The sequence below is a fragment of the Schistocerca serialis genome, chromosome 7 (assembly GCF_023864345.2).
Source record: "Schistocerca serialis cubense isolate TAMUIC-IGC-003099 chromosome 7, iqSchSeri2.2, whole genome shotgun sequence".
Lineage (NCBI taxonomy): Eukaryota > Metazoa > Arthropoda > Insecta > Orthoptera > Acrididae > Schistocerca > Schistocerca serialis.
This window is the reverse complement of record NC_064644.1, coordinates 129,523,754-129,548,886: the sequence shown is the minus strand read 5'-3', so window position 1 is coordinate 129,548,886 and position 25,133 is coordinate 129,523,754. Positions and strand designations below refer to the sequence as shown.

Here is a 25,133-nt window from a genome sequence, read left to right as displayed (position 1 = left end):
GTATAAAAATTCAATCCATCGTCCACCACCAATTGTCTTCTCCGATTTTTGTCGATATGATACAATAGGGATGGTATGCATCAAACCTGACGAACGATAGAACAATTTTTCAGAATGTCGATCAGGTGTGTTTCCCAACAGATAATTTAAAAAACAATTGTTCTTGTAAAAACGCATCATTTATCAGATGTGCTCGATGTTGTGCTGTTTTATGCTTTCCATGTTTCTATGATAACTATCACTCCGGTTCGTGCGATACTCCAGTTACTTCTGGTCACTTATTGTTAATTATGTGTGCGAGTGTATACCGAACTTTTCAATAAATTGTATCCACTTTAATATTATTTGTGATATTGTGTTTTATTTCAAGTATATATATACATTTGAATTACAAAAAACAAATAACAAAAAAAAAAGTTGCATGGCGCGAGATTCGATCCGGCGACCTTCGGATTACGAATCTGAGTGCTTACCGCTGCGCCACGATGCTGTAGAAAATTATTAATCATAGAGAGTATTTCACCGCAACGGTTTCTTTTAACTGTCAATTTTCTCGACAACGGCTGAGAAGTGCATCTTGGTGCTTTGCCACATTACACCTCTGGCCATGAGCTTTTATTACGCGCAGTATGAATCGGATCTGAATTTCACAATTGGTGGCCTCCCCTTGTTAGAACTAGATATCCTAGTGAAGCAACTCAAATCACTTGATAAAGGCAAGTCTCCCAGTCCAGATTGTATAGCAGTTAGATTTATGTCAGAGTATGCTGATATTATAGTTCCATACGTAGCAGTCATATACAACCTCTTGCTCGATGAAAGATCCTTACCATTTTACAACACTTATTTACAATGATCACATTACTGCACTGAATTTGTACACAAGCCAGATTGTATTATTTTACATGATTACTAACACACACACACACACACACACACACACACACACACACACACACACACACACACACACACACATTCTAATAGGAAATTCATCAATGGAGTAGAAGGAGTTGGCTTACCAATAAATCATTTAGGCTCCTCTGGTAGTTAAACTTTTTATTCCTGTTGACAAGTTATTGAAAATGTGTGTTCCTGAATAATGGACACAGACTAAAGTAAGTGACTTTAAATCTTTGTATGGATTATTCTTATTTCTAATGCTGATTCTACATCTACATCTGTACTCCATAAATCACTGTGATGTGCATGGCAGAGGGTACATCATTCTGCACCAGTTCTCAGGGTTTCTTCCTATTATAATCACATGAAACAACTGGTCTAAGATGGCGACGAGTGTAGTGATGCATAGTGAACGAGTGAATAAAAGTTATGTTCTGTCGTAAAAAAGGAATCCTGTGTAAACTGTAAAAGTGAAATCAAAAAACTAAACGAACGCATTTCAAGTTTACAAAAAATTGTAGATGTTTTAAGACGTGAGATTTCGTATATAACTAATGAAAACTGTGAGCTTAAGAAGTTGCGCCATATTCTAAATGATCAAACAATAAAGCCACAAAACGGGAACCTGGTGAGTTATGAGAAGTGGAAAGGAAGTGATAGACAGGCATCAAAGGCAGCAAATGAAATTATAATTACAGATAAAAACAGTTACAGTGTTCTGTCGAATAGTAGTGATGCCTGCAATAAGGATATGCAAAACGCTAGTGAAGTGATGCAAGACAGTGAAACAACATCCGAGTGGATAAAAGTGTCGCTAAAAGGTAATCCCTTGTCCACTAAAAGAATAACAAACTCTGTAAAATCTGTCACAATTTGCGATGAAATCAAATACGACGTTTTGCAACGAAGTGGAAATACAAATAAACAAAAACCGACGTGTGTGACAAAGAAGAAAGAATCAAAAGTCGACGTCTTTGGAGACAGTCACGCCAAAGGAATTTCTCAAGAACTGCAAGAAAATAGTAAATCAACAACAGTCACAGGCATGGTTAAACCAGGTGCTGGTTTCAAAGAAGTGACGGAAAACATCGTAAAATATAACTATGACAAGCAGGACGGTGTTGTAATCTGCGCAGGAGCTAAAGACATTTACGAAAACAATGCTATGAAAATGTATAAACAGCTCTTGAGTCTTTTGCTAGTACTGTCAAATAAAAATATTTTACTGGTGAACTTTACCCACAGGCATGATTTACCTGAATGGTCATGTGTGAATAAGGAAATTCACAGAATTAATGCGAAACTTAAAAGTAGTTGTAGGCTATTCAGCAATGTGAAATTAATTGACTCAAGCACACTTGACAGAGAATGTTTTACGAAACATGGGCTTCACCTTAACAGAAATGGAAAGGCCAGGTTAGGAAACTTAATAAGGGAAGCAATTAAATGCAATTACAAAGTGACAGCCACTGAACTGGGATGGTATAAATCTCCAATAGAAGAAACACCAGCAAAAACAGGAGCAGCACGCAAATGGACCATCCAAAAAACAGTAGCAACAGAGGAACCTATTACTGAACCAACAGCATGAAGAATCCTGTCAGCACCACCACCACATCCACTACCATTACCACCACCACCACCTCCGGCCACAGAAGCACCAGCAGCAACAACAGCAGCAGCAACTGAACCAACAACAACAGTAGCAGCAGCAACAAAACCATCAACAACAGTTGCAGCAACATAACACTGCCTAAGGAGGAGTCAAAGACAACGTACATCTACATCATTAAATAAGGATTTTTTATGGCTTCAGACAAAGAAATGGAAAAGATTGTGACAAATCAGCAAGGAAATTTGCAGATAAGTCACAACTACTATGGAAAAAGCAGCAAATTACCAGGTAATGACAAAAGAAAAAATACTTGCAAAACAGTCAGGATAATGTGTCAGAATATTCAATGCCTCAGAAACAAAGTATTAGATCTAGAAGTAGCTTTAAATAATCTTGCTGATGTCTCTTGTATTTGTTTATCTGAACACTGGTGCAAGGCTAGTGAATTAAGTCTCATAAATATAAGCAAGTTTAATTTAGCAACACATTATTGCCGAAGTGTTTTTAAAAATGGTGGGGTATGCATTTACTCTAGAGTAGGACTGCAGTTCAAAGTGAAAACAGAATTGGACCATCTAAATATAGAAAAACATTTTGAATCATGTGCCATAGAGCTAAAAACCGTGGAGAAGAGTGAAAAACTAGTTGTCATTACAGTATATAGACCTCCACTGGGTGACAAAAACATATTCTTCAAAAAAATAGAAGCAGCATTAAACACTTTTTATAGTAATGAAGTGAAATTATTTTTATGTGGAGATTTTAATATTAACCTGTTAATTGAAAGTGATGAAAAAAGACAGCTTTTGAGTATACTCAGCAGCTTCCACATGAAACCACTCTTTACAGATGCCACCAGAATAACAGAACTGTCATCTTCTCTTTTAGACAATATTTTCTCAAATATGGAGAATGGTATCACTGAGCCACTGAACATAAACTTAGGTCTTTCGGATCACAATACACTATTAACATACATAAATTACTCTATCCCCAAGGCAGTAAAATATAAGTGGGGATACAAAAGGCACTTCTATACAGAAAAAGTAAATACTTTCATCCAGTTGTTAGCTAATGAAACCTGGGAAGATGTCTTTGCACAAACTACAACCGAGGAATCTTTCAATGCTTTTTCTAGTACATTCATGTCCCTATTTGAGATGTGTTTCCCAAAAAAGCTCACAAAGATCAATGTCATGCCTAGGAACACAAGCCAGTGGATAACACCTGCTATTAGAGTATCTAGTCAAACACTAAAACATATCAGTCAACACAAAAAAGATAACAAAGATGAACACTTCACAGATTATGTTAAGACATACAAGAAAATTTACAGGAAGGTGATCAAAAAAGCCAAGACAATGCACAATGACAGTGTAATTGCTGGGTCAGCAAACAAATCAAAAGCTATATGGAATGTAGTAAAAAAAGAAATAGGCCCAAGCAAAAATGTTAGAAATCCAGATGACTTTGTTTTAAAAGATGATCAAGGTGTGCTAGTCAGAAATCATACTTTAGCAAATTACGTTAATGACTACTTCATAAATAGTCCAATCAATCTGCATAAAAATTGTCCTAAGATTAGTAGAACATCAATCCCAGAAGAACAAAGTGTGAATTCATTATTGCTACCCCCCACAAACAAATTGGAAGTTAATCAAATAATAAAAACAATGAAGAATAAAATGTACTCAGGGATTGACGAGATACCTTGCTCAGTCATGATGAGATGTGCTAGTGTCATATCAGACCCACTCTCACACATCATAAACATATTATTTTCAGAAGGTGTCTTTCAACAACGATTAAAAATTGCAAAAGTAAAACCATTGTATCAAAAGGGCAATATACATGAAGTGGGAAACTATAGACCAATAGCTTTATTATCGGTATTTTCAAAAGTAATAGAGACAGTCATGAAAAACAGAATTACAAATTACCTCGAGAAATTCAATCTATTGTCTGTAAACCAACACGGCTTCCGCAAAGGAATGAGTACAGAGTCAGCCATCACCCAATTCATTGAAAATATTGTAACGGGGCTAGATAAGAACAACAGTACAATAGGAATAAATTTGGACCTCTCAAAGGCATTCGATACTGTCCATGATATCCTGCTAGACAAATTAGAATATGTCGGTATATGAGGAGTAGCTAAAAAGTGGTTTCAGTCATATCTCCATAATAGGAAACAGGTAGTAGAAATTGCAACAACAAACAGTAAAAACCAAAGTATTGTTTACAGATCGGATATTCAGACTGTGCCAATAGGGGTACCGCAGGGGAGTGTTCTAGGACCTCTCCTATTTCTTCTTTACATAAATGATATCAAGATTCCAGTAAATGGTACTCATATAACCCTGTTTGTGGATGACACAAATATTGTAGTAACTGACATAAACTGGGCATTGCCAACATCTGCAACCAGAGTTATAGAATATTTGCAAAATTGGTTTGAAGTGAACAAATTAACCATAAATATCTCTAAAACTAATTATATCCATTACAGGAAAGCAAAGTCACTCTCTGATCTAGATCTCAGAATACAAAATAAAGAAATTGTGAGAGTTGCTACCACAAAATTCTTAGGTGTACATACAGATGAAAATTTAGACTGGAAATCCCATATCCTGTATCTCTCACATAAGTTAAGCTCTGCTTGCTTTGCTTTACGCGTTATTAGCTTTGTGTGTAGTAGGGAATGTAGCAGAGCTGTTTACTTTGCTTATATACATTCTGCTATTACCTATGGCCTCATCTTCTGGGGTCATAGTAAGAAAAATCTCAAAACCATCTTCATTCTACAAAAACGAGCTGTTAGAATAATTACCAACAGTTCAAGGCTAATTCCTTCAAAGAAATTATTTAAACAGCTGAATATTCTACCCCTACTGTGCCTCTATATACAGAAAAGCATAATTAATGTAAAACAAAATATTAACAATTTCCAATCCAACTCGGATCTACATACTTACAACACAAGAAAGTGCAATGACATCATATAAAAAGAGTTAACAAGGCTTTGGCGCAGAAACAAACAAACATACAAGGAAGTAGATTGTATAACAAACTACCGGTAAAGATAAAAGAAATAAAAAAATTGTCTTCATTTAAAGAAGCAGTATTCAAATTTTTAATGACCAACTGCTTTTATAGTGTAAAAGAATACCTGGAATAGCTCCATACTAAACAATTATATTTATGTACTCTGTGCCAATAGTAATTTTTATCTGACTGTTGCTATGATCTAAATAAATAATATGTACAAAAGTGCTAGAATTGTATGTGTTGTATCTAAATATCAACTGTGTATTCCATGTAAAAAGTCTTTCTCATACATCAATGTAAATAATCAAAGTTGTACATGCTATTTCAATGTGGTCTGATGTTACGTAGTCTACTATGCACATCTGTATTTTGTATAGTATTGTTCACCCTATATGTGTGTATATATATACTATGTATTTTTTTGACGAAATCCATGCAATGTAAATTGTCTCTGGATGAATAAACTACTACTACTACTACTACTACTACTACTATGGACCACAGGAAGAATGCTTGTTTGAATGCCTCTATGTGTGCAGTAATTACTCTAATCTTATCCTTATGATCCCTGTGTGAGTGATAAGTAGGGGATTTGTGAGTGATAAGTAGCGGATTGTAATATATTCCTAGAAACATCATTTAAAGGTGGTTCCTGAAACTTTGTTAATAGACCTTCTAGGGATCGTTTACATTTATCTTCAAGAGTATTCCAGTTCAGTTCTTTCAATATCTCTGTAACACTCTCCTATGAGTCATGCAATCCTGAGACCATTTGGTTGCCCTCCTATGTATTGCATGAAATGAGCTGTTGCTTTAATAAAGAGATATATTTGTAATGGAATAAATATACTGAAAGCAGTAGTTAATATCCCAAGCTCCCAAACCAGGCACCTGCGAGATGTTCTTGAGTTCACGCCACAAATAATTCTTACTAAACATTTCTATACCTGGAAAATTTTAGCTTGGCTTGATGAGTTACACCAAAAAATAATCCCATATGACATTATGAAATGAAAGTAAGCATAGTATGTCAGCTTTTTCATATTTACACACCCTATGTCTGACAAAATTTGCACTGCAAATAGAGATTTGTTTAGGTGCTTCAGCTGTTCTGTGATGTGCTCCTCCCAATTGAATTTATTACCAAGCTGTAATCCCAAGCATTAGTTAATATCCCAAGCTCCCAAACCAGGCATCTGGAGGATGTTCTTGAGTTCACACCATAAATAACATTTCTATACCTGGAAAACTTGAGCTTGGCTGGACGAGTTACCCCAAAAAATAATCCCATACGACACTATGAAATGAAAATTTAAAAAGGGAAGTGGATAGGTTAAAGTTAGATATAGTGGGAATTAGTGAAGTTCGGTGGCAGGAGGAACAAGACTTTTGGTCAGGTGAATACAGGGTTATAAATACAAAATCAAATAGGGGTAATGCAGGAGTAGGTTTAATAATGAATAGGAAAATAGGAATGCAGGTAAGCTACTACAAAAAACACACTGAACGCATTATTCTGGCCAAAATAGATACAAAGCCCACACCTACCACAATAGTACAAGTTTATATGCCAACTAGCTCTGCAGATGACGAAGAGATTGATGAAATGTATGATGAGATAAAAGAAATTATTCAGAAAGTGTAGGGAGATGAAAATTTAATAGCAATGGGTGACTGGAACATGACAGTAAGAAAAGTAAGAAAAGGAAACATAGTAGGTGAATATGGAATGGGAATAAGGAATGAAAGAGGAAGCCGCCTGGTAGAATTTTGCACAGAGCGTAACTTAATCATAGCTAACCCTTGGTTCAAGAATAATAAAAGAAGGTTGTATACATGGAACAAGCCTGGAGATACTGAAAGGTATCAGATATATTATATAATGGTAAGACAGAGATTCAGGAACCAGATTTTAAATTGTGAGACATTTCCAGGGGCAGATGTGGACTCTGACCACAATCTATTGGTTACGAACTGTAGATTAAAACTGAAGAAATTGCAAAAAGGTGGCAAATTGAGGAGATAGGACCTGGATAAACTGACTAAATCAGAGGTTGTACAGAGTTTCAGGGAGAGCATAAGGGAACAATTGACAGGAATGGGGAAAAGAAATTCAGTAGAAGAAGAATTGGTAGCTTTGAGAGATGAAATAGTGAAGGTAAAAAGATGAGGGCTAATATAAATCCTCGGGTAACAGAAGAGATATTGAATTTAATTGATGAAAGGAGAATATACAAAAATGCAGTAAATGAAGCAGGCAAAAAGGAATAAAAACGTCTCAAAAATGAGATCGACAGGAAGTGCAAAATGGCTAAGCAGGGATGGCTAGAGGACAAACGTAAGTATGTAGAAGCACATGTCACTAAGGGTAAGACAGATACTGCCTACAGGAAAATTAAAGAGACCTTTGGAGAAAAGAGGACGACTTGCATGAATATCAAGAGCACAGATGGAAACCCTGTTCTAAGCAAAGAAGGGAAAGAAGAAAGGTGGAAGGAGTATATAGAGGGTCTATAGAAGGGTGATTGTTCTTGAGGACAATATTACAGAAATTAAAGAGAATTTAGATGAAGATGAAATGGGAGATATGATATTACGTGAATAGTTTGACAGAGCACTGAAAGATCTAAGTCAAAACAATGCCCCGGGAGTAGACAACATCCAATTAGAACTAATGACAGCCTTGGGAGAGCCAGGCCTAACAAAGCTCTACCATTTAGTGAGGAAGATGTATGAGACAGGTAAAATACCCTCAGACTTCACGAAGAATATAATAATTCCAATCCCAAAGAAAGCAGGTGTTGACAGATGTGAAAATTACTGAACTATCAGTTTAATAACCCATGGCTGCAAAATACTAACACGAATTCCTTACAGAGGAATGGAAAAACTGGTAGAAACCAACCTCGGGGAAGATCAGTTTGGATTCCGCAGAAATGTTGGAACACGTGAGGCAATACTGACCATACGATTTATCTTAGAAAATAGATTAAGGATAGGCAAACCTACGTTTCTAGCATTTGTAGACTTACAGAAAGATTTTGACAATGTTGACTGGAATACTCTCTTTCAAATTCTAAAGGTGGCAGGGGTAAAATACAGGGAGCGAAAGGCTATTTACAATTTGTACAGAAACCAGATGGCAGTTATTAGAGTCGAGGGGCATGAAAGGGAAGCAGTGGTTGGGAAGGGAGTGAGACAGGGTTGTAGCCTATCCCCGATGTTAATCAATCTGTATATTGAGCAAGCAGTAAAGGAAACAAAAGAAAACTGCAGAGTAGGTATTAAAATCCATGGAGAAGAAATAAAAACTTTGAGGTTCGCTGATGACTTGACAATTCTGTCAGAGACAGCAAAGGACCTGGAAGAGCAGTTGAACGAATGGACAGTGTCTTGAAAGGAGGATATAAGATGAACATCAACAAAAGCAAAATGAGGATAATGGAATGTAGTTGAATTAAATTGGGTGATGCTGCCAGAATTAGATTAGGAAATGTGACACTTAAAGTGGTAAAGGAGTTTTGCTATTTGGGGAGCAAAATAACTGATGATGGTCGAAGTAGAGAGGATTTAAAATGTAGACTGGCAATGGCAAGGAAAGTGTTTCTGAAGAAGAGAAATTTGTTAACATTGAGTTTAGATTTAAATGTCAGGAAGTCATTTCTGAAAGTATTTGTATGGGGTGTAGCCATGTATGGAAGTGGAATGTGGACAATAAATAGTTTAGACAAGAAGAGAATAGAAGCTTTCGAAACGTGGTGCTACAGAAGAATGCTGAAGATTAGATGGGTAGATCACATAAGTAATGAGGAGGTATTGAATAGAATTGGAGAGAAGAGAAATTTGTGGCACAACTTGACTAGAAGAGGGGATCAGATGGTAGGGCATATTCTGTGGCATCAAGGGATCACCAATTTAGTATTGGAGGGCAGCATGGGGGGTAAAAATCGTAGAGGGAGGCCAAGGGATGAGTACACTAAACAGATTCAGGAGGATGTAGGTTGCAGTAGGTACTGGGAGATGAAGAAGCTTGCACAGGATAGAGTAGCATGGAGAGGTGCATCAAACAAGTGTCTGGACTGAAGACCACAACAACAACAACAACAACAACAATCCCAAGAATTTAATACAGTCACTTCCTCTATCTGTTTGTCATTATATTTTAGTGATATACTGGTGGGATACCTCTTACTAGTTCTGGATGGCATGCAGTGTATTTTTTTAAAGTATAAAGACGAAGAATAGGTCAGAAACCATTTATTATGGCTGCCAACTGTGGACTGCATTGCTTCCACCCCATACTGGCAGACGAAGAAATGCTTCCACTGACGAGCACAAAACAGTCACTATTTACAAAGTAATTGGTTTATTAATAGTGTCTGTAATCACTACTATCAGTTGGAGAGACAATATCATAGACTGCCAAGAGAGAGCAAAATTCTTTACATTTCATTGTGTTAGGCTTAGGACATTAAGTACCATGCATCAAATTGTATGAAAGTTAAGTACCATTTTGTAATATACTCTCAATAAGTGTTATTATTATTTCTTATTGGATTGCCACATTTCTGTTACAATGCTATCCTATCAAACAAGTATTTAATTAGCTAAGGTGCAATCAGCCAACTTCAAGGAACTATAGCAGGGAAACACTGAATTAATATTAGCATTCAGTTATTACAATCACAACAAAATCAGAAGTGATATCTGGTGTTCCTCAAAGAAGTGTATGAGCCCTCTCCTGTTATTAATGTATGTAAATGATTTAGGTGACAATCTGAACAGCAGTCTTGGATTGTGTCACAGATGACGCTGTCTTTTCCCGTCTAGTAAGGACATCAGAATATAAAAACCAAGATATTAGACAAGATATGTTTAAGGTGTAGAAAGTGGCAACTGATCCAACATGTGAGGTCATCCACATGAATACTGAAGGAAATCTGTTAAATTTTGATTACACAATAAATCACACAAATCTAAAGGCTGCCAGTTCAACTAAATACCTAACAATAACAACTATGAAAAATGTAATTGGAATGTTCACACAGATAATATTGTAGAGAAGGCAAGCTAAAGACTACATTTCATTAGAAGAACACAGAAGATGCAAGGAATCCACTAAAGAGACTGCCTACAGTACACTTATCCATCTTTGCTATAGTATTGGTGTGTGGTATGGGAGTCTTAGCAGATAAGATTGATGCAGGATATTGAAAAATTTCAAAGAAGGGCAACTCATTCTTCATTAAATGCAAATAGGGGAAAGAGAGTCACAGATTCGATATATGACTTGAGGTGGCAATCATCAGAACAAAGATATTTTCGTTGTGGTGAGATATTTTCATGAAATTTCAGTCTCCAGCTTTCTCCTCCAAATGTGAAAATATTTTGTTGACCCCAGCTACATAGGAAAAAATGAAAGATTTAATTGTTCAATTGTCCCACAACTGTATGAGTGTGGAACATTAAAGAAATAGTGTGTGTCTGATGAACCCCCTGCCAGGAACTTAATCGTAAATTGTGGAATATTCATGTAGACACAGAGCATTACAAACATACAAACACATAAACCATTAAATATATGTAGACATGTTGAAAATCATAAGACTGAAGTCTGTTGCATTTGTTCTGGCAAACAGTTGGCACATTTGTTAACAAAGTCTTTGATTTAAAATAAATTCCTGTCAATGGAGTCAATGGTCTCAAAAACAAACTCAGTATCACAAAAGCATCAGTATGATTAAAACAAGTGTGTTATATTGAGAGTTATTATCATTGATAACCTTGTTTTGATATTCTCTCATAATGTGAGCACACCAGATGGCACTTTTGTATGTTCACACTGAGGCATTGTAAAATGTGTCTTTAGATATTGTAACTATGTTATGGTTAGGTTCTAATAAAGTGCAATAGTATTGTTTAACACTAAGTTTATTTCACTTTGTGACTGTTGCCAAAACAAAATTATTTATATAATAAAATAAAAGCAAAGAAGTGCATTAGTGTACATGACCTGCTACGTGAAATTTCACACATGAAAGCAATGATGAATAGTGAGAATAATTTATTTAAAATTTCATTCATGAGTATTATCTCACCTTTGCCTATTCCTTGGAAATACTTATTGTAACTATTCATTACCACAAATATTTTCTTTTTTATGTCTTGATACGATTTCCATTTTGAATTATCTTCGGTAATGAATAGCAAATTTTTGTTCTCAAAACCAAGTCGTGCAAGATTCTTAGTTATGGCCTCTTTCCATGAGTTGTATTTATAATGCAGCAGTTCAGCAGAGTAAATGGGAGCCTCTCTGTATAAAGAACATATTCAAGCATTAATGCTTATATAACTTTAAAACAGTTAGTTGTAACACACACACACACACACACACACACACACACACACACACACACACACAGTGAATGAGTGAGAGAGAGAGAGAGAGAGAGAGAGAGAGAGAGAGAGAGAGAGAGAGAGAGATATGTGTGCAAGAAAAAATGTCCAAAGTTAGTGTTATTTTGTGATCTATCACATGTTATAAGCTTCGCCCAACAACCATCAGTACATGTTTGTTTGTCTTTCCTAATTTTTTGTTGTTGTTCCTATCCTGAAATTTCCAGTACAGTAATAACTATGACACAATTTCAAACTGTAACTGTTAGGGAAAGATACAAACTTAGGCAATATTTGATGGATAAGGAAGTTATCAGAAACACAATTCTAATTCTGACACTGAACTTTGGAAACTATGGTTTCCTTGATTTTCATGTCTTTTTTTTATTTATTTTTTTAGCAGCAGATCCTTACTTTCTTCAATAAATATTGATTAAGGTGTAAGAAGAGGATTTACTTTTCAATTTTTGAAGTAGGAACAAATAGGATAAAACTAACAGTAAATGTATGATCATACAAAGAGTAAGATGTACAATGCAATGGAAGAGCTTGAGAAAGCAAAATTGTAGTGTAAGCTGTAATGTAATGTACAGTGTAATTATAATTAAAGTTAAACTTTCAGACCACTGTAGAAATAACACCACTGGACAGAATGATGTCACATTGCAATGGCAGAAGAAAAATAAATAGTTTCAAAATGTAACAATAGATGGCACTGTAAGCATCATAATTTAATAGTGGTCAACTACAAATGACAAATGAATCATACAACAATGTCTAAGGTGTACTTTTGACATTAAACAAACTGTACTACTCAGTGTGCATGGGTGTACAGGTGTGATACCGTAAGCCCATATACCATGACAAGGTCATATCACATCGAATGGGAAAAATCAGTTTTTAACTGTCCTGAGGCCAAAAACTGCATAAAAAGAATCAATCAAAATCAAATTGGATTATTAATTTCCATGCAATTGGGGCAAACCTTGTTCAATATGCTGTCCACCATTTTCTGCAACATGTTGAAATTGAGAAACAGCATGTTCCACAACTGATAGAAGTGTTTCCTGGGTCACGTTCAGAATGTGTTACGCAATGCGTGCCTTCAATGCAAGTAAGTTTGCAATCAGAACAGTGAACACAGCATCTTTCAGATAGCCCCACAGCCAGAAGTCACACGGATTAAGACCAGGTGATCGAGATGGCCAGGATGTAGGGAAATGGCGACTGATAATTCTAGAATTTCTGAAATGGTGCTTCAGCAGCTGCTTAACTGGATTTGCAATGTGCGGAGGTGCATCATCTTGCTTAAAAAGGAGCCCATTCTAACACTTTGGACGACAATTTAAGTGTGAAATAGATATACTAACTCCAATTTCTTTTCCGAGATGACTTACTTGAGATGTTCGGCCAACCTTCTTTGCTGGTTAGCCTTCTGCTGGTATCTCTCTTTCACTTCTTCTCTAAAGTATGCTGCTAGGTACAGGAATTTCTTAAGACTCTGTCTACTTATAAAAATAAGAAGATGTACAAAGTTTCATTTGCATTAACTAACAACATATATTTAAACATCACACATGTTACAAAACCCACTCTTCACATTAAATATATACTGTTTAGTAAGTCTCTTGCATCTCCAAAGATCAGAAACAAACTAATTTACATATATGAGAAAGGTGGTTTAAACACCATGTCCATTCTCAACATGAGTCAGGTTACACTTCTTCCCTTCAACAAGGCTAAGACAAGAGTTTTTCTCAAGAGTACCTTCTCAACTGTTTTCGTTATTATATCAATGGTCACTGACACAATAGCACCGAATAATATAGAAGCTCCATGGTTCTCCCGTAAACTTTCACTAAAACTTCCATGGATCACCAGACAAGTACTTGTCATCGCCGTTCAACCACAGTGTCTACATTCTTCTCGCGACTGAATTTCAAACCTGCACACCCAAACATGTAATTCGCAGTAGGTAGGATTCTATCATCTCTCACTCACATCTAAAATATCGTGTTACTGAGATGATAGAAGGCTGAGTGGCTGTAGAATTTACGCAGAAATTCTCAAAACACTACATAATCCCCCCCCCCCCCCCCCCCCCCCCCCCTCCATGACCTCATCAGACCCACGATATTTTATACACAATCGTTATGTAAATATTTTCACTCATAACATTTCATATCATAACAATATACTTTTCTAATACATGTTTATACATACATCTTTCACTTCAACAACAGTCTTTTTTTTTCTCTCTAGAACAATCATTAGCTGAGTGTTTCTTTATTCTGTTCTTACTTTACTTTGATATCCAGACATGAGCCTTTATTCATGGTTCCGTCAGCTCCCCTAGTATTAGAAACTGTAAGAACTCTTTCCTTATTTTCAATCATAAACTTCAGGTGTTGATGACACATGAGTAATCTACTTTGCGTTCTCTCTCTCTCTCTCTCCTTCTTCTTCTTTTTTTTTTTTTAGTACTTTTCCTTCGTATATACTATTTTTGTAGTTTGGAGGAACTCTGGACAAAATGAAAGTGTTTTTTATTTTTTTTATTTTTTTATTTATACATGAAATGTAACAATGATAGTTGTGCATAGAATTCAAACTCTCCAGAATAATCTCTACAAAATTTGTTACTTTTGTCACGATACTGTCCCCTTCTCCTAGGATCAGTACCTATACCTCGCTTTTGGGTTGACCTTATGAGAGCACTTCCTCTTTCCATTGTGGTAGGTATGCCCCTTTATAAAACATTCCCAATTTTTAGGCCACAGGTTGTTCTATCTCCATGTAGGTACACCTGCCCTATATACTTAGCAAATGCCGGGTCCACCCCCCTTATCCTTTTTGAGTAGGCCTCATGGTTCATTATCCTAGTATATATTCCTATGTATACTATAATTAAGTATTCTCTGGTAAAAATAAAAATCTATTTTACACTTTGCATTCACTTTTTACTATTTCATTTATTCCCTAGAGTTCTTCTCTACTTCTCAACTTCTATACTCTTAGTAAATACTATGTCTGTATATACTATTCAAGACCCACTATCCTACAATTCGTCAGAGTATTTATTAAACTGAGGTTTCCTAATTATCAGCATTACTAATGCCACTCCTGCTTTCTTTTTTTCTTTCTTTGCTCACGTCTCTTCCTTGTCTATCTCTTGCTCATTATTGCTTTATAGTTATACCTCAACTCACATGCTTTTGTCCTCCTTCTTTGCGCATGAGTGCCACTATTCTTTCTTTACGTACACCTTTTCGTATATATATAAAAACACAGCTAGATATAGATATATATATAATAGAGGGAAACATTCCAAGTGGGAAAAATATATCTACAGGGCTATTACAAATGATTGAAGCGATATATATATATATATATATATATATATATATATATATATATATATATATATATATATATATATATATATATATATATATATATATATATAAAAAATATAAAAAAAAAAACAAAGCTTCCATGACTTACCAAACGGGAAAGCGCTGGTAGACAGACACAATAAAAAACACACAAACACACACACAGAATTTCAAGCTTTCGCAACCAACGGTTGCTTCATCAGGAAAGAGGGAAGGAGAGGGGAAGACGAAAGGATGTGGGTTTTAAGGGAGAGGGTAAGGAGTCATTCCAATCCCGGGAGTGGAAAGACTTACCTTAGGGGGAAAAAAGGACAGGTATACAATCGCACACACACACATATCCATCCACACATATACAGACACAAGCAGACATATTAAAAGGCAAAGAGTTTGGGCAGAGATGTCAGTCGAGGCGGAAGTGCAGAGGCAAAGATGTTGTTGAATGACAGGTGAGGTATGAGTGGCCGCCACTTGAAATTAGCGGAGGTTGAGGCCTGGTGGATAACGGGAAGAGAGGATATACTGAAGGGCAAGTTCCCATCTCCAGAGTTCGGATAGGTTGGTGTTAGTGGGAAGTATCCAGAGAACCTGGATGGTGTAACACTGTGCCAAGATGTGCTGGCCGTGCACCAAGGCATGTTTAGCCACAGGGTGATCCTCATTACCATCAAAATTCATGCAAATGGACAGTTTGTTGCTGGTCATTCCCACATAGAAAGCGTCACAGTGTAGGCAGGTCAGTTGGTAAATCACGTGGGTGCTTTCACATGTGGCTCTGCCTTTGATCGTGTACACCTTCTGGGTTACAGGACTGGAGTAGGTGGTGGTGGGAGGGTGCATGGGACAGGTTTTACACCGGGGGCAGTTACAAGGGTAGGAGCCAGAGGGTAGGGAAGGTGGTTTGTGGATTTCATAGGGATGAACCAAGAGGTTATGAAGGTTAGGTGGACAGCGGAAAGACACTCTTGGTGGAGTGGGGAGGATTTCATGAAGAATGGATCTCATTTCGGGGCAGGATTTGAGGAAGTCATATCCCTGCTGGAGAGCCACATTGAGAGTCTGATCCAGTCCCAGGAAGTATCCTGTCACAAGTGGGGCACTTTTGGGGTTCTTCTGAGAGAGGTTCTGGGTTTGAGGGTATGAGGAAGTGGCTCTGGTTATTTGCTTCTGTACCAGGAGGGTAGTTGCAGGATGCGAAAGCTGTTTTCAGGTTGTTGGTGTAATGGTTCAGGGATTCAGGACTGGAGCAAATTCGTTTGCCACGAAGGCCTAGGCTGTAGGGAAGGGACCGTTTGATATGGAATGGGTGGCAGCTGTCATAATGGAGGTACTGTTGCTTGTTGGTGGGTTTGATGTGGACGGATGTGTGAAGCTGGCCTTTGGACAGATGGAGGCCAACTTCAAGGAAAAGTGGCATGGGATTTTAAGTAGGACCAGGTGAATCTGATGGAACCAAAGGAGTTGAGGTTGGAGAGGAAATTCTGGAGTTCTTCTTCACTGTGAGTCCAGATCATGAAGATGTCATCAATAAATCTGTACCAAACTTTGGGTTGGCAGGCCTGGGTAACCAAGAAGGCTTCCTCTAAGTGACCCATAAAAAGGTTGGCATACAAGGGGGCCATCCTGGTTCCCATGGCTGTTCCCTTTAATTGTTGGTATGTCTGGCCTTCAGAAGTGAAGAAGTTGTGCGTCAGGACGAAGCTGGCTAAGGTGATGAGGAAAGAGGTTTTAGGTAAGGTGGCAGGTGATCGGCATGAAAGGAAGTGCTCCACTGCAGCGAGGCCCTGGACATGCGGGATATTTGTGTGTGGGGAAGTGGCCTCAGTGGTTTCAAGGATGGTTTCTGGCAGTAACAGACTGGGTAAGGATTCCAGGTGTTCGAGAAAGTGGTTGGTGTCTTTGATGAAGGATGGGAGACTGCATGTAATGGGTTGAAGGTGTTGATCTACATAGGCAGAGATACGTTCTGTGGGTGCTTGGTAACCAGTTACAATGGGGCGGCCGGGATGTTTGGGTTTGTGAATTTTAGGAAGTAGGTAGATGGTAGGAAGGTGTCGGTGGGGTCAGGAGGTTGATGGAGTCAGGTGAAAGGTTTTGTAGGGGGCCTAAGATTCTGAGGATTCCTTGGAGCTCCACCTGGACATCAGGAACAGGATTACCTTGGCAAACTTTGTATGTAGTGTTGTCTGAAAGCTGACGCAGTCCCTCAGCCACATACTCCCGACGATCAAGTACCACGGTCATGGAACCCTTGTCAGCCGAGGGAATGATGATGGATCTGTCAGCTTTCAGATCACGGATAGACTGGGCTTCGGCTGTGGTGATGTTGGGAGTAGGATTAAGGTTTTTCAAGAAAGATTGAGAGGCAAGGCTGGAAGTCAGAAATTCCTGGAAGGTTTGGAGAGGGTGATTTTGGGGAAGACGAGGTGGGTCCTGCTGTGATGGAAGACGGAACTGTTCCAGGCAGGGTTCAATTTGGATAGTGTCTTGGGGAGTTGGATCATTAGGAGTGGGATCAGGATTACTTCTCTTCATGGCAAAGTGATATTTCCAGCAGAGACTACGAGTGTAGGACAGTAAATCTTTGACAAGGGCAGTTTGGTTTGATCTGGGAGTGGGGCTGAAGGTGAGGCCTTTGGATAGGACAGAGGTTTCTGATTGGGAGAGAGGTTTGGAGGAAAGATTAACTACTGAATTGGGGTGTTGTGGTTCCAGATTGTGTTGACTAGAATTTTGAGGTGTTGGGGGGAGTGGAGCTGGAAGTGGGAGATTGAGTAGATGGGAGAGACTGGGTCTGTGTGCAATGAGAGGAGGTTGAGGTTTGTTGGAAAGGTTGTGGAGGGTGAGTGAGTTGCCTTTCCGGAGGTGGGAAACCAGGAGATTGGATAGTTTTTTGAGGTGGAAGGTGGCATGCTATTCTAATTTGCGGTTGGGCTGAAGGAGGATGCTCTGAACAGCCGGTGTGGATATGGGAGAGGAAAGATTGAGGACTTTGGTTAGGGATAGGAGTTGACGGCTGTGTTCATTGGCTGAGTCGATGTGTAGGTGAAGGATTAGGCGGGTGAGGGCTATGGATTGTGCAGTTTGGAACTGGAATAGGGACTGATGGAAAGAAGGGTTACAGCCAGAGATGGGAACTTTAAGTGTGAGGGCTTTGGGGGTAATGCCAAATGTCAGACAAGCCTGAGTAAATAAAATATGGGAGTGTAATCTGGCTAGGGTAAAGGCATGTTTGCGGAGGGAATGTAAATAAAATTTAATGGGGTTGTTGTAGGGATGTTGTGAGGGTGATATGGTATTAGAAGGTGGAAAGGGTAACATGAGGCTAAAGTGAAAATAAAAATATATAGGAAGAGATAAAGATGTGAAAAAAGTTGAAAAAGTGTTGGTTTGAGATGAGCTATGTTGATCATGTGCTGAACTAAGGTTGGTGAACAACGATGGGTACAAAGTTTAGGTAGTTGTGTTGCCACCAAAACACATTAAAGGGTGAAGAAATTCTGGAAAATTTCTAAAAAACTGCGTGTAAATGTATTCAAAGGACTGGTTATGTACTGGCAGATTATGAAAATGAGGCTAACAATTGTCTGACGAAGAAATAATAACGTGTTTTGGGGGCAACACAACTGCTTGTGTCTGTGTATGTGCAGTTGGATATGATTGTGTGTGTGAGTGTATACCTGTCCTTTCTTCCCCCTAAGGTAAGTCTTTCCACTCCCGGGATTGGAATGACCCATTACCCTCTCCCCTAAAACCCACATCCTTTCATCTTTCCCTCTTTTTTCCCTCTTTCCTAAGAAGCAACCGTTGGTTGCGAAAGCTGAATTTTGTGTGCTTTTTATATATATATATATATATATATATATATATATATATATATATATATATATAAAAAACAAAGATGATGTGACTTACCAAACGAAAGTGCTGGCAGGTCGATAGACGGATGGGTATACACTCGCACACACACACATATCCATCCACACACATACAGACACAAGCAGACATATTTTCAATATTTCCAATTTGTCTGCTTGTGTCTGTATATGTGTGGATGGATATGTGTGTATGTGCGAGTGTATACCCGTCCTTTTTTCCCCCTAAGGTAAGTCTTTCTGCTCCCGGGATTGGAATGACTCCTTACCCTCTCCCTTAAAACCCACATCCTTTCGTCTTTCCCTCTCCTTCCCTCTTTCCTGATGAGGCAACAGTTTGTTGTGAAAGCTTGAATTTTGTGTGTATGTATGTGTCTGTTTGTGTTTCTATCCAGGCTATATGCCCTTGGTGCCAGTTTTGAGGGGGCGCCAGATTCATATTCTTGCAGAAACAATCTTGTTTCACCAAGCGCCTAGCATCCTGGGTTACACAGGGGATTAGAAAGTCATCAGACACTCTCAGAAAGTTAAATAACTCAGCCAGGAAGAATGTAGTACTGAAAGCACATGTGAAATGTTATAGAAGCCTGTACAAGAAAGTAATAATTGCAGCTAAGAAGCTTGATAATGATACCTATATTGAGAAAGGTAACAACAAAATGAAGTCAACTTGGGAGGTAATAAATAAAAATATAGGTAGACACAAAAGAAAAGATAACAGCTTTGTCATTAAAAGTGGGGGTAAAACTGTTAAGGACCCACTTCAGATTGCCAACATATTTAATGAACATTTCACAAATATAGCCATAAATTTAATTAAAACTAAATGCAATTCCAATAGCAAGGTAAAAATCCCCATGAATGACATGACAATGTTCCTTTATCCAGTATCTGATTCAGAGGTACTAAATGCTATAAATAAGTTAAAAAATAAAATGTCATGTGGGTGTGATGGGATTCCTGACAAAGTCATTAAGCAAAGTGCAAGAAACATAGCCTCGCATCTCACTGAAATTATAAATGAATCTTTTAAGACAGGGGTGTTCCCATCAAAACTTAAAATGTCTACTATAAAGCCACTTTACAAGAATGGTGATAAATATGATGTTAGTAACTTTAGGCCTTTATCAATGTTGTCAGGTTTCTCAAAAATAATAGAAAGGATAATGTATCAGAGACTATACAAATTTCTTATTAAGAATAGAATATTGGTTAATGCGCAAAATGGTTTCCGTAAAAATAAATCAACTGAAACAGCTATCTTCAATTTTTTGCAACTTGTTCTAAATTCCATAAACAGAAAGGAATTAAATTGTGGATTGTTTTTAGACTTATCAAAGGCCTTTGATGTCATCGACCATAAGTTACTGCTTAGGAAGTTATATGCCTATGGGATACGTGGAGTTGCCCACAAATGGTTTGAATCATATCTGTCAGACAGGTATCAGAAGGTGGAGATAAGCCAGGCAGATAGGACATATTCATCAAGATTCGAGAGAGTTTTGTATGGAGTACCCCAGGGATCCATATTAGGGCCATTACTGTTTTTAATATTTATCAATGACCTACCAAGTCATCTATCTGAAGTAGAGGCAGTACTGTTTGCTGATGATACAAGTTTGTTTGTTAAAGAAAATAGTGAAGCTGACTTACAGGAAAAAGTCACATTAGCAACAGACGAAGCAGACAGATGGTTTAATGAAAACAGACTCATTGTGAATGCCAAAAAAACAACGTGGATCAACTTCAGACAAATTAAGTCAAACATGTTATATACTTAGAATGCTTAAAAGCTCATGTAATATTAAAACAGTGTTATGTGTTTATTTCTCATTCATGCACAGTTTATTAAGATACGGCGTACAGTTTTGGGGGAACATCAGTCTAACAAAACACTCATTTAGACTACAAAAGAAGGCAGTCAGAATAATAAAAGGTATAGGATATAAAGACTCTTGTAGGCAAGCTTTCAAAGAATTAAAAATCATGACACTACCATCTTTATACATATATGAAAGCATATGTTTCTTAAAAGAACACGAGGAATTTTCTACATTAAACAGAGAATTTCACAACTACGAAACAAGGAATAGGAATGATTTCCACAGAGAAATTCATAAAACAGCTATGTATCACAAAAGTGTACTATACCAACCCAAAATCCTCTACAGTGCTCTCCCCAAAGAACTAAAAATAATACCAAAACTGTACATATTTAAAAGAGAATTAAAAAACATGTTATTAAGCAATAGTTTTTACAGTATTGAAGAGTTTGTGAATCGTTGACAATAAAAGCGCAGTTAATATTTCCCTGACATACTAAATATGTGTAATTGCTCACATTTAAATACTTGCTGTTTCTATGAAAGTGTGAAACTGTTAATGTAAGAATGTAAATAATCTTTGATGTGAGAATTAGTAACTTTTTTTTTTTGTACGTTGTTATCCTACTTGTGTATTTTTATGTTAATGTTCTAAAAGTTCTATTAAAATTGTAATGTCTAAGTGACATGTAAATTCAATTACAAATTTTCATGTATATGTATTTTAAATTGTAATGTTATTGACAAGTCCTATATCATTTCGATGATGTACTACAAGGACGCTAATAAATTGAATTGAATTGAATTGGTCTAGTGATTATTCATATGATTTTGAAATGCATCCCTGTTGATTTTTGAACATTTTTGAACACATTCTAAGTAGATTTCTGAATGAATCATAAGCTGATTTTTGAATGTGTGCATACTGTTCATGATGTCTCTGCCAGGGGAATCCCCATCGCTTCTAGAAATAAAAAACTTTCCCACAGACAAAAGCTAGCTGAGCCAATAAACCTGAGTGGGTGAATGCCAATCATTGTTTGTTTATGTGATTGACAGGGTGTCCAAATGATCAGCATTGTTATAATTATAAGTGAAATCCATAAATTTAGACTACCAGAATGGAAATAAATGATTAATGGGAATAACAGATAAGAAAGATTACGTATGGTCTTCGCAGTGTATCCATGAAAATGAAATATTGATAGAAAGTTTTTGCCAGATTGCTACACTGCTAAGGGTTGTACTGTCTTCAGTTAGCAGCCACTTATGATCTATTCTTGGAATAGAGCAGAAAATGCATTGTACAATTCTGTAATAACGCCTAACCGGATAATAAATGCAGGATAACTAAACCAGTGATTCTGGCACGGTTAGTGAAGTTAACCAGAATAAGTTTTGACAATGGCAGGAATAGTTTCAGAATTAGTAATGATAAGATTTTTTTATTAGAATGAGAAAGAAGAAGAAACAGGACATTACACAAAATATATGGAAGAATATGACAAATCCAAATTTATAAAAAATTTGGTACACCTACTTTTCAATTTCATGTTTGAGAAACTGGAGCATATGAATGAACTGTGAAACTGTTTGATAACATAAAACTTTTTTCTTGTAGTAAGCATAGAAGGCATTTGATATTGGTACTTCATGAATTATATTCTGTCATGTTATTTATGTAAACATGGTAGAGCAAATTTACTATTTGTGCCTAAAAAGCCTCACTTATGTGGTTTGTATTACAACTGCCTATTTTGTTTTATCTAGCAGACTGTGACAAAATAGATGTAATCAAATCTAAAATCCTCACCAGTCTTGGATGCTATTCCTATTAACAGCTTTTTCAGCATTAGACAACAACCTTTTAGATTTTTCATGTAGCTAAACATCTGACAAACTTTGATGAGGTAATAGACTCTTTCACAGAAAGGAAACAGGCCATGCAAAGCTGTAGCAACATAAGAAAGAAAAAATGCTGGGACCAAAGGATTGAAGAAATGTGTACTGTCTCGCTTTTCTCTTGTCTTTATTGGTTTTCTGTTTGCTATAGATAATTTTATGTCACATAAAAGATAAAGTTGTTAGCTAATAGGTAATAAAGACCACAAATTTTCTGAAGAGTTTGTATCAGCCCAGTTACAAAATATTCCACCCAGTATTAATTGTGATTTTTTTAAGGGGGTTAGGATGTCAAGCCAGTCGACTGGGAGCAGAAGAGGCACCAAGGACATTTCCATTTCCACTGTCCTGAATATATGTCTGATGGTTTCCACCACATAATATACATGTTTGAATTCCACAGAGTGAATACACTGACATGTGATAGAAGAATGCTGTGTGAAAAGGTGTGGCACTGCACTTTGGCACACATAAGACCAAATAATGTGTCTTACGTTTCCTTGAACATACACACATCAAAAATTTTTTTACATCACCTCAGCTCCGAGAGTTCTGGAACTTGTAGAGAAAACTGGAATAGAGATCAACATAAACATCACTTCTGCCCTTTTTATTGTTCATGAAAACCACACATTGCATGTTGTACCACCATACAGCGAGACCATCATACGTAGGGATCCAGATTGCTGTACACATCGGTACCTCTAACACCCAGTAGCACATCCTCTTGCATTGATGCATGCCTGTATTTGTCATGGCATACTATCCACAAGTTCATCAAGGCACTGTTGGTCCAGATTGTCCCACTCCTCAACGGTGATTCAGTGTAGATCCCTCAGAGTGGTTGGTGGATCACGTCATCCATAAACATCTCTTTTCAGTCTATCCCAGGCATGTTCAATAGGATTCATGTGTGGAGAATATGCTGGCCATTCTAGTCGAGTGATGTCATTATCCTGAAGTAAGTCACTCATGAGATGTGCATGATGGGTACCTGGATGGGGGTGCGAATTGTCATTCATGAAGATGAATGCCTCACCAATATGCTGCCAATATGGTTGCACTATTGGTTGGAGGATGGCATTCACATGTCGTGCAGCCATTATGCCGCCTCCCATTACCAGCAGCAGCATATGCCGACCACACATAATGCCGCCCCAAAACAGCAGAGAACCTCCACCTTGTTGCACTCACTGGAAAGTGTGTCTAAGGTGTTCAGCCTGGCCGGGTTGGCTCCAAACATGTCTCTGACAATTGTCTGATTAAGGGCATATGCGATACTCATCGGTGAATAGAATGTGATGCCAATCCTGAGCGGTCCATTCGGCATGTTGTTAGGCACATCTGTACTGCATCGCATGGTGTCATGGTTGCAAAGATGGAACTTGCCTTGTATGTCGGGAGTGACATTGCACACCATGCAGCCTATTGCACACAGTTTGAGTCATAACATGACATGCTGTGGCTGCACAAAAAGCATTATTCAACATGGTGATGTTGCTGTCAGGGATCCTCTGAGCCATAATCTGTAGGCAGTGGTCATCCATTGCAGTAGTAGCCTTTGGGTGGCCTGAGCACGGCGTGTATCTTTGTATCTCCTCCATGTAAAAACAACATCACTTGACCATCTAGGCATGGTTGAACCACAGACAACAGGAGCCGTGTACCTCCTTCCCAGTGGAATGACCGGAACTGATCGACTGTCGGACCCCCTCTGTCTAATAGGCACTGCTCATGCATGGTTGTTTACATCTTTGGGTAGGTTTAGTGACACCTCTGAACAGTCAAACGGGACTGTGTCTGTGATACAATATCCACAGTCAACATCTATCTTCAGGAGTTATGGGAACTGGGGTGATGCAAAACTCTTTTGATGTGTGTATATGTTTTATATATCAAACTCTTCAGAAAGATGTGTGCTTCAAAATGAGTATATTTTTGTATAATTGACATTTTTTAAAATTTTTGACTTCCTATATCAAACACTTGATGGTGTGGGGGGAAGCAACTATCAAGTTTTTGCCCCGGTTGAAAAATAGTCTTTCAGAAAGCATAGTAGAAAAAAAATACATCCCAAGAGTGGCAATCCAGTTTCATATGAAACAGGATGTTGTGGAAACAAAGTGTGAACCACAACCAATGCTTTCACAAAATGATGAGAACACTCTGGTGAAAT

At 37.6% G+C, this 25,133-nt stretch overlaps 1 protein-coding gene across 1 annotated transcript in view; it reads right to left on the bottom strand.

Annotated features, from left to right (window-relative positions):
* Positions 1 to 25,133, bottom strand: part of LOC126412926 (adenylate kinase 9-like) — a 443,130-nt gene that overhangs the window by 44,098 nt on the left and 373,899 nt on the right. Inside the window, exon 12 of the mRNA XM_050082814.1 lies at positions 11,665 to 11,879. Coding sequence (XP_049938771.1) covers positions 11,665 to 11,879 — 215 coding nt within the window. The remainder of the gene's footprint in view (positions 1 to 11,664; positions 11,880 to 25,133) is intronic.